An 11,000-nucleotide genomic window follows, 5' to 3' on the forward strand; every position below is an offset into this window, starting at 1 on the left:
CTTTTAGTTCTTCTCCACTGCATCCACCTTTCCCTTTCACAATAAATGGTTTTAGCTCCGTAAGGTCTGAAATGCGGAATTCGCCGAACGTGATTGTACAAAAGCAGATTTTAATGCAATTTGTTAACTCTTATTTGAGTATTTAAATGTTGAGGAAATCAGCAGACCAATCCCAGTGAAATAGAAATGCATTTTAGGGTTTTAGTTCTTATTGTGAGGGCGCAAAGAGTCTAGAGGAGCATCTTTATTGAGCAACGTGCATGCTGGTGCAACATGTCATGTCTTTAGGGAGGTACTTGTCTGAAACGATGCTCATACTTCTAATTTAAACACCGGAATAAAGTCAAAATCTACAAAATCTACACCTACCCTTTGCCCTCTTTAACTCTAACAAGTAAAAGTTTTTAATTAACATTATTAATTCAGGCTTGGGGTCTTACTTCTGTTTCGTCAGGTCAAGTGAACATATCCAAATGTCCTAAAGTGACTGCTTGCAACTATTCACAAACCGACAATGACTTTCATCATCATCGTCATCAGTTAATACAAACATTTTAATTGATTTTTTTTTTTGTCACTGTAATGAACTCATCATTTCAGCTAGAGAGCACTGCGTGTTGGTTGGTTTCCAGATGATGCCGTATTCCACTGATCACTACGGTTGAGCCAGAGAAAACAGAGGCAAATCCGGCTGTCTAAATAAACTGTCGTCAATAATATTCAGGTGGAGAGGCAGCAGATCCGTTTGAGGCTAATATTTGACAAGACCTCTCGCTACCGGTATACACGCGAGGCCAGTTCCACCACAAAGTGAGATCAACTAAGTAGGTTACGCAGCCGTCTCTTCGCTTGCTTGACTCATGGCTTTCTGGAAATGCTCGCTCTGGAGCGCGTCAACATGAAAAAGAAAATCACATCAAAACCTGCAAAGACTGCACTTAGCAGTCAGATCAGATCAGATGGTCAAAGGGAGCATACAATAAAATAATAAGGGTATCAGATTTTTTTTTTTTTTTTTTTTTACATGTACAAGTTCCAGGATTTCTATTTTTCATTTTAAAACAGAGTTTGCAACAAAAGCCACTAATGACGACTGTACATGTGCATTTTAAGTAAATTATAACAGGATTCCTAGCAGTGTCTATGCTCTTATTCTATAAATGCAGCTCTGAATAATAGAAAGTAAGAATGTAAAAACAAGCAAACAAACACAGTTATCTTTCACTAAACAAATAATCCATTACTTGCATCATTTTAATCACATTTACCTATTTTATTTTTCCCCTCTTTTATTACTAAATAATATTTTTTTAAATCTCCAGTGTGCACAGTCCTTTAAACTCTGTGCTCTTGCAGCCCTGCAAATTTTCCCACTGTGGAATAGATAAATTATCATCTTAAATCTGCATTAGACTTAGATAAACTTTCATCCACAAGGGAAATTGCTTGGTCACAGCAGCTTAATTGCACATAAAAAAAAGAAAAACACTCCTAAGAACCACCGATAAAAGAAAGATTAAATAAAATAAAAATAAGTAAAATAAAATAAAAATAGTATAAGCAAAAATGCACAAATTAGCACATGGACAAATGTGCAAGAAATAGAGACGGAAGAATATATATTATATACACAGGGATGATAGTAAGAATCTTATCTATGTTATAGATTCAGATTCAGATTCAGAAAACTGGCACTTTATATCAAAAGCCATCGAAGAAAAAAAAATGCACTTGTTTATTATGTCGTTTATATTTTACTCATGGTTCAAATTAATTTTTCAGGTTTAAGTTTAAACTCCTCCACCGCTGCTGGATCACCCTCAGCGAATTGCGCATGTTCTCCCCCAGCCCGCTAGGTGGCGGTGTGATGCAACGCTCCGACACTGTGTGTGCAGACGAAGAAAAGCAGCATGGCGTAACTGTAGCAGCAGCCACCTTCAATATTTCTGCAGTTTGTCAAGTCAGAAAAAAAATGCCACTTTTTGTTTATTCACTCCTGTAATCTTTCCGGACAAACCAAGACACGAGTTATCGGTCGCTAGGTGAGTGTTGCTCACATGTTCTTCATTCGTGCTAACCTTAACTAGCTACCCTGCTAGCTGACCTGTGTCCCTGTAGTGCTGCTGCTGCAGACACTGTGGACATTTATCAGAAACATTCAATAAATAAAAATAAAACTTAATTATTAAGGAGGTGTTGTGTTCTTTAACATTTACCGTCCTAAATCTTAGCCACCTCCTTTAAACAATTTGGTTCAGTGATTAGACGATTTATTTAAGTATAAGTTATAATATCCTTTATTATGAACACAGCCCAGTACATGTAAATGTATTTAGTCCTGCTCCTGGAAAAGTAGTATTTACACAAGCTAATTTACACAAGCATGTAAAGAGTATTTAAAAGATGAAGCATAATAATGCCCATCACAGTTGTTTAATATTATGTTTGTTCATTTAAGATCTGCTCATATTTCAGTTGCCCAGTGAAAGCTATGGATAATCTATTATCAGGTTACTTATGTCAAGTAATTTTAACAGATTTGTGTAATATTTTCTCAGAAACCTCATCACATCTCGACCGACCATGGAGCATGTAACGCATCGGGTTTGGCGGAGAGTCTTTAACCGCTTCCCCAGGACCCTGATTCTTCCAGCGAGGAGCCATTCTGGCTGTGCCGAGCAAACGCCCTCCGCTCCCTCGGCGCGAGCCAAGCCCACGCTCCCGGTGTCCCGTCTCTACCAGCCTTCAAGCCTGCGGGACATGGGACAGGGCAGCCGGCTCTCTGGGGAGATGACGTGCAAGAGCCAGAGGCTGATGCAGCAGGCCGGGCTCATCCATCCATCCAACCCAGGGTGCTACTACTACCTCCCTGCCACTGTCCGCTCCATGGAGAAGCTGGTGAGTTAAACTATTTTTTTATCAGGACAATATATGTCAGCGACCCTTCACAGGACAGGCGGTTACAGAAGATGAATGAATGAATGATTGAGGATATATGTCAGGTAAGTTGCCATTAGTAATTAGTTTAAATACCTTTTAGTAGTCTAATAAATAAATGTGCCCAGCAGTATTGTGAGAAACGAATAAATAAAGTGGAATTTTGTTTTATTTTATTGTTTAAATAGTGCTATTTCTTCAGTCATGTCCTGAGATTTTCAGTTTGGTTGGGAGAAATAACTGTCATCTTTAACCAACAGGTGAGAGTGATCGATCAGGAGATGCAGGCGATCGGCGGGCAGAAACTTGACATGCCCAGTTTGTGCTCAGCTGATCTCTGGAAGTCAACCGATCGCTGGGACCTGATGGGAAATGAGCTGTTTCGTCTGAAAGACCGCCATGGAGCCGACTACTGTCTTGGTCCCACTCACGAGGAGGCGGTGACGACTCTTGTCGCTCACCAGACCACCGTCTCCTACAGACAGTTCCCCCTGCTTCTCTACCAAGTACGCGTTCATTCAGCTACCTCAACCTGTTTGTATTTTTATTAGCATCTGTTGTAATGCAAAATTCTTTGCATGATGATTTTTTTTTTTCCAGATCACCCGCAAATTCCGAGATGAGCCGAAACCAAAGTTCGGTCTTCTTCGAGGGAGGGAGTTTTACATGAAGGACATGTACTCCTTTGATGTGAGTGAAGAAGCTGCGTATCAGACCTATGAATCTGTGTGCCAGGCGTATACGCGGCTCTTCGCCCGGTTGGGCCTGCCCTGCGTTCAAGTGCAGGCGGACACGGGAAACATCGGCGGTACGCTCTCCCATGAGTTCCAGTTGCCGGCAGACATTGGAGAGGACAGGCTGCTGGTGTGTGGGAACTGCTCCTTCTCTGCTAACGTAGAGACCGTCTCAACAGACAGAACTGACTGTCCACAGTGCAAAACCGGCACACTGGTGGAGTCGAAGGGTATAGAAGTGGGTCACACCTTTTACTTGGGTAAAAAGTACTCCCAAGTATTCAATGCTACCTTCAGCAACGCCCAGAGCAAGCTGGCTGTTGCCGAGATGGGCTGCTATGGTCTTGGGGTTACCCGCATTCTTGCCGCAGCCATCGAGGTGATGTCAACGGAAGAGGCGATCCGCTGGCCGGGTCTTATTGCCCCTTACCAGGTTTGTATTTTACCCCCTAAGAAGGGTAGCAAGACGGACGAAGCAACAGGCCTAGCAGAAGAACTGGTTCATGCTCTGGGAGAGACTCTGCCCCGTATGAGAGGTGAAGTCGTCTTTGATGACCGTACACAGATGACCATTGGAAAGAGGCTGAAGGACGCCAGCAGACTGGGCTATCCTTATGTTATTGTAGTTGGACAGGGAGCTCTAGAGGAAACGCCCAAGTTTGAGGTGATCTGTCAGCAAACAGGTGAGACGGTGTTTCTCAGTAAAGATGGACTGCTAGATCTACTGGGAAGAGTGGAAACTATATGACTCTAAATGTGGAAATAAATACATTTTGTTCTGTGTGTGAGGTGGCGGGAAAATATCAGATACTGTTAATTTGAATGAATTTGTTGAAACTGTGTTTTTATAATGGACCTGGGATATTGAAATACATTTGGTTAACATTGTTTTTCAGTCGTTCATGTGCTAACATAAATAAAAATGTGAGTCCACAGAGCTGAACTGAAATTATTATGGATGCTTAACACTGGAATCTGTACCCTACTACTCATATACCACAAATCAATTCTGGTATTTGGTGGAAAATAAAACAAATTCCAGCTATGGAAGAAATATTCTGATTGTTGAAATACAGATGCAACAAAATACAAAAGTTGTCATGTTAATTAATAAGTCAATATTGATAATAAAGGCTCATTGACCAAAGACAGGAGTGGGACTTAAGTTTTAAATTTTGAAGTATTTATACAGTTTAACAAAAGAAGCATTGTAAAGATCTGGGTAACATTGCTTTCAGTTGTCTAAATCAGTCAATCAATAAACAGAATCACTTAAATCATAAAATAATGTAAACACAATCGTTAACCATAAGCTCCATCTCAGAAAACATCACTGAATCCGCAAAATCAATCTAATAATATAACTTTAATATTTGTACTGCGTGGTTTAACTCATTGACTGTTGACGCGGTGGCGGAACCCAATGTATCGGAACAGAGTTTCCGCACGGATCTGTATTATCATGGTACCGCTCATGCACATGTGTAAACAAGGCAACTTCTAGAACCAGTAGCGTTTTACAGCTTAAGTCCCGCCGACATTAAACTATTAAAACACTTTATATACGGGTTTAAAACAGCAAAACGTCATTTAAAGATATTAAATAAAATATAACAATGGCGTCCCCGGCGGTGCAAAATGACAGCGACGACGATATGGACGAGTTCATGGAAAAATTCAAGACCCAGAGATATAAAAACGCCTTCAGTGAACAAAACTGGGAGGAGGTACGATAACCTGTAGAAACTGTCAGCATGAGACACAGAGTTGTTTCTACTTGATAGGGCTGTTTTAAAGCCCTTGTTGTTGTTAGCTAGCATGCTAACTTGATGTTCTGCGGTGCTGTTTCTGTCCATTACACAGGAGTTCAATAAAGTGCCCATGTTCATGAAATCAGCTCCAGATGAGATTGACCCAAAGCAATACCCAGAGCTGTCTTGTCTCCAGTCCATTATCCACGATGAAGACCGGCCTCCAGAGGGTGAGCGGACCACAGATTTGACTCTGCTGCTTCATAAATCATAAAGTTATTGCATGAATTTGGCGATGAAGTGGTTATTGGGGGGTGTTTGGGGGGTGTGGCTTTAACACATTGAGGTTTAACTCAGTCCTCAGTCAAAACTGTGTTGTAAATGTGAGAAACCGATTCTTCTCCAGAGCAAGCGAGGAGCCTGAAAGATGAGGGAAATGCATTTTTCAAAGAGAAGAACTACCAAAAGGCCGTACTGTCCTACACAGCAGGTTTGAAGAAGAAATGTGGAGACCAGGAGCTCAACACTGTTCTTCTCACCAACCGAGCGGCTTCACACTTCTACCTGGGTAAAAACATCCCCAGTGTTTGGGTTTAAATGCTGTTAAAAAGCTTGTTAGGGCGCCTGCACATTGCTCTCGTCAAACATGTTCATTCTCACAAAGAATCATGCTGAGGCTTTTGTAAGACAATACGTGTGGTTTTCTGTCGCACAGGTAACATGCGATCTGCGCTGAATGATGCTGCAGCTGCAAAGAAGATCAAGCCAGACCACCTTAAAGCCTTGATAAGAGGTGTGTAATATACAGGTTTATAGAGGGTTTTATTCACGTCACCCACTCTTCTGAGAATGCACAACAACCAGTGGATAACATGGTGCCACTCAGAGATTACAATAATGACAAAAATAGTTACTGTGAATCTCTTGTTTATCTTGTTCTGCAGGTGCTCAGTGCTGTATAGAGCTGCGTAACTTTTCAGAGGCCATGCAGTGGTGTGACGAGGGCCTCAAGGTCCATCCGACTGACGAGAAGCTGCGGGAGCTGAGAGCAGCAGCAGACAAACACAAAGTAATTAATGACTTCTGTTAATTCTGAGTGAAGTGTTTTAAAGGAAGCCTGTATCTAAGTGAATCTTCCTGTGTTTTTAATGCCTCAGAGGGCAGCAGAAAGAGACGCCAGGAAAGCCAAGGCCAAAGAGAAAAAGTTGCACGGTGAGAAAGAAGCTCTTCTTGCTGCTATAAAGGTGGGTGTCATGTTAACTTTCATAAGCAATGAACCTGTGGAACTGTCTATACATATTTGTTTTTGAAAATCGCTAGTCCCCCTCTGAAGAATCGCTCCTCCTCTGAGGTTTATGTGTCTGTGATCCTGGGAGCTATGTTGTCTGGGTTATCCTGAGGCAAATTGGTCTCAAGTGAGGGGCCGAACAAAAACGATTTACAGACCTTAATGAAACGGCCCAAAGAGAGCTGCAGGACCTCTCCCCAGAATAAGGAAACCGGGGCCCCCTCCTTGAGCCAAAACTGGGAGGGGAGGTCGCCAGCGAGCGTGTGGTGGCCGGGTTTTTCTCAGTGGGGACTGGCAGTGCTCAGCCCGAAGAAGCAACACGAGGATAGCTCCCCGTGGACCCACCACCTGCAGAAGAAGGCATCAGGGTCTGGTGCGATGTAAACTAGGCAGCAGGCGAAGGCGAGGACCTGAGCGTGCCGATACCTGGCAACATCCGGAGGGAGCTCCGAGTAGAGCTGCTGCTCCTTCACATCAAAAGGGGTCAGCTGAGGTAGTTCGGCCATCTTGTTTGGATACCTCCCTTTGGAGATTTACCAGGCACAGCCAGTCGCTAAGAGACCCCGGGGTAGACCTAGAACTTGCTGGAGAGATTATATATCCTGTCTGGCTGTCCTGAGCGCCTCGGGATCCCACATGAATAGCTGTGGGATATCTAGAGTTCCTTACTTAGCCTGTTGCCGCCACGACCCGACTTCAGATAAGTGGATGGAAAATGAATGTAAGAATGAATGACAAAACTTAAATAGTCTGTTGAATATGACACTAGTTCCATCTCTGATCTCATCTCAGTGTCTGTGAAGTATCCAGCCAATTATCAGATATATTTTTTGGTCCCCCTTCGCAGGATCGAGGCATCAAGCTTCAGACTGTAAATTCTCGTCAGCGTGGTTCAGACAGCGAGGATGAGGATGAAGGCTCTTCCACAGCAATAGCACAGCTCAGCCTGGACGGCCTCAGCTCTAAGGAAGTCACCGGGGCTCAGGTCTTCCTGGACGAACAGGGCACTCTGCATTGGCCTGTTCTCTTCCTCTATCCCGAACATCAACAGAGTGATTTCATCTCGGCCTTCTGCGAGAACCACTGGTAAACTACTTCTGCTTTCTGGCTCCAGCCGTGACTATACTTTCATACATTTTATTTCCTAGGGTTTAAAATCAATATAGAACTGTCGTGGTTGTTGCTTGTGTAGAAGGTTCTGGACATTTTGGCAAGAAGCTGTTGCCAGCTGGATCCAATGGAAAGTTAAGACGACAGTGGTCATCTACAACTTTAAACCTTTACAAAGCTATAGTCTCTGGTCCTCAGAAGAATTCGGAGACTCTGCCCTGAAAACCAAGTTGTATTCTGGACTTGGGCTTTAGCTGAGATCTAGCCACCTACCAGACAGGAGATTAGTTCTGTAGTTCCTGAACAGGACTAGTCTGAAAACAAGAACCAAACCAGATCTCTGTTGGTTAAAAATAAACTGTATTGGGGCAACTTATACCTGAATTTATGTGGAAAAGATTCCAGGGACTGATTATTACCTTTGTCATCTATAAATGAAAATAAAAACAGGAAGAAACATCTTCCAGAGGCCATTTTCAAAATTCCCATTTTGACCAACCAACACTCCAAACCCCTGAAATATTCAGCTCATTCTCACAGAAATCTTGGTTTAATTTCCTCAGTCGTAGTCAGTAAAACACTAATATGTAGTACATCTGATTAAAATCACTCCTGTTTATTGTTCAGTTTCATAGACCACCTGGTGGCCATGTTTGGAGAACTTCCACCTTGGGACGCAGACAGAAAATACCTCCCACAAAATCTGCAGGTTTGTATGTTGAGATTCACTGTGCCACTAAGCCAAACAAATCCAAATAAAGTAATTTATTGTAGGATTGACATTGTTTTGTTTGTGATCTTAAACTTGCAGAAAAATGATAGAATTAGCCGAACAGAATTGGTGTTGTTTGGTTGCCATGAGAGTTGGCATAAACAAGCTGCATAATTCATACCTGCAGTTGTTCCCATGGTATTATCTTTGTCCAGCCTTCCTTTGTGTTGTGTGGGTTGTGGTCTTACTGCACAGTTATATCAGTCCTTTGCTCATTTCTTTGTGAGGCCAGCTGTTCCAGGTCATGTTAAACACTCCCAGCATAATGCAACCACTTCTCCAGTTGATCCAATACTCAGGAAGAATTCATGGAACAAATGTTTCTATCCATTGTCTGCCATTGTGATAGGATTTCATTCTAAGCCCCAAACAAGATGCTGATGAATAGCCAAAAACATGCACGTGTTCAGTGACGATAACCACTCAAGAGACAATGTTTGACCGTCTTTTGTAGCTGTACTTTGAAGATGAGGAGAGGGAGATGCTCTACCAAGTTGACCCAGAGACATCACTTTTAAAAGCATTGCAGCATAAAAGGTATATTTGTTGTTTTGATTCATTTTGATGAATTCTTGAAGAATAACTGATATTCATATTATAAACTGAAACAGGAATATCATATTAATATGATAATACTAATGCTTCAATGATGTGAATACGTGAATTTAAACAGTTTTTTCAAAAATATAGTCTAATTATTGAAAACCAAAGAAGCTACTTTTGAAATATTTTCCTGCTGTCAGCTAATGCCTCTTTATTAAGCAACAATCAGGAATGTTTTAATTAAATGACCTTAAATCACGTCATTGGTCGCCTTAATTAAGGAGGATGACATTTTTTTTCATCCCACTCATTGTCATTTAATATTACCGTATGTTAACTTCCTTATTGCTCTTTTCCTGATTGGCTTGTCTTGTTTTGTCAACAGGTTTTTCGTGAAGGCAGGCACTCCTAGTTTCATTGTGTTGGTAAATGGCTCGTCGTTCTGCAAGCAGTTTTTATCGGGAAAGAAAGTGCATAAATTATAAAAACAAACAACCTTTTTGATACACAAAATCCTAAAGAACAAGACTTCTTGCTGCATCACAGGAAACGCCAATGTACGTCAATATAAAGCATGAGATTTCTTAAACTGTTTTACTTTGAATTGTTTCTTTCTGTACAGATGTAAATCTTAATGGTGAAGTAAATGACCAGTCAATTAATGTCGCAAATGCAAGCAAACGTGAAAAGAAATAAAACAAGACAGCAAAAGCCTTGCTATCAGATATTTTATTGCTGAGTCACGACAACTCCTGACTGGCTCACACAACAGGCTGAGGCACATTTGCATTCATCATCACTGGAGCATCATCACTGTAAGCAGTTAGAGACTGCACAGTAATAACAGCGGGTTCTTTGTTGCGACTCTTTAACTCCCGATGCATCTGACACCAGGAGCACCATTGGCAGAAACAGGAAATGGCGACGTCCTCACAGAGAGAGCAGTGAGGAGAACCACAGGAAAACATTTATTTACTTCTTCTTTTCTTTTTATTAAGTAATTCAGTGTACATCTGTGCCTCACACGTCGTACCTTGATACCATATTTGTGTCGCATGGTCGCCCTTAAAGACAAGACTGCAGGAGGAACACATAAAGATATTCCACAGATTGTTCCCGCACAAGAGCTCATTATGTCACATAAGGGGAGACAGTTGTTCTCTCCAAGTTACGTGAAACTTTGCAGGCAAGGCAAGGGTAGCACCAGATACCTAAGCAACCTGAAAAAATAGGTTGTAAAGTCTCTTGTGTGTCTGTAAGGCACTGGATTCAAAAATACTAATTTGTCAAACTTGTGATTTTTACAAGTGCTTGCATCCTCAAAGCAGTTGCAGAGACCACTGCTCCAGTCTACTGGTTGAGAGTGTGCTGCCATTGGATGTTGACCTTCAGTCAGTGAGGAATTCAACAAATATTTAGCAAAAATAATAGCACCGCGGAAAGCCCGTATACTGGAACACGACATGGAGAACTTTATACGGTGTAGAATATCTCTGCAACGAATGATCTGATTCAGACCTTGTTGCCAATCTTGATCTTAAGAGAACAGGATAAGGCTCTCCTCCAGCTATCTTAAAAAAAGAGTATTTTTACACAGAGCTTAAAATGACAAACTGAAAGAAAGTTCTGCTCAGAGTTTGCTTTTGCAGAAAACTGCATGTGTTTTTAAACATAAAATAATACTCTGAGCTCTTTCTAAAAATCCAGTATTTTGATTTAATTAAATATATTTGAGTCTGTTTTTCAGTTTCTGTTATAAAAGCGAGAGCATCATCTCCATTCAGTTCACACCACAGGGAAATAAACCAGCAGAATATCTCAATATAAAGTTAAGGAAGTTGTTCTTGTTTAAATAAAGTGCAGAT

General features: G+C 41.5%; 2 protein-coding genes across 2 annotated transcripts; both read left to right on the top strand.

Annotated features, from left to right (window-relative positions):
• The first annotated feature begins 1,899 nt into the window (after nt 1–1,899).
• pars2 (prolyl-tRNA synthetase 2, mitochondrial) lies at nt 1,900–4,608 on the top strand. The gene is made up of 4 exons (XM_084547665.1): nt 1,900–2,042; nt 2,559–2,898; nt 3,198–3,443; nt 3,538–4,608. Exons 2-4 carry the CDS (start codon nt 2,584–2,586, stop codon nt 4,417–4,419), a joined length of 1,443 nt encoding a protein of 480 aa, XP_084403791.1. The 5' UTR covers nt 1,900–2,042; nt 2,559–2,583; the 3' UTR covers nt 4,420–4,608.
• A 511-nt stretch (nt 4,609–5,119) lies between these two features.
• Nucleotides 5,120–10,268, top strand: ttc4 (tetratricopeptide repeat domain 4). The gene is made up of 10 exons (XM_084547699.1): nt 5,120–5,398; nt 5,535–5,652; nt 5,829–5,990; nt 6,138–6,215; nt 6,367–6,491; nt 6,580–6,666; nt 7,558–7,796; nt 8,448–8,529; nt 9,047–9,129; nt 9,521–10,268. Exons 1-10 carry the CDS (start codon nt 5,288–5,290, stop codon nt 9,618–9,620), a joined length of 1,185 nt encoding a protein of 394 aa, XP_084403825.1. The 5' UTR covers nt 5,120–5,287; the 3' UTR covers nt 9,621–10,268.
• The last annotated feature ends 732 nt before the right edge of the window (nt 10,269–11,000 follow it).

Source organism: Chelon labrosus, assembly GCF_963514085.1.
Source record: "Chelon labrosus genome assembly, chromosome: 7".
NCBI classification, from domain to species: Eukaryota; Metazoa; Chordata; class Actinopteri; order Mugiliformes; family Mugilidae; genus Chelon; species Chelon labrosus.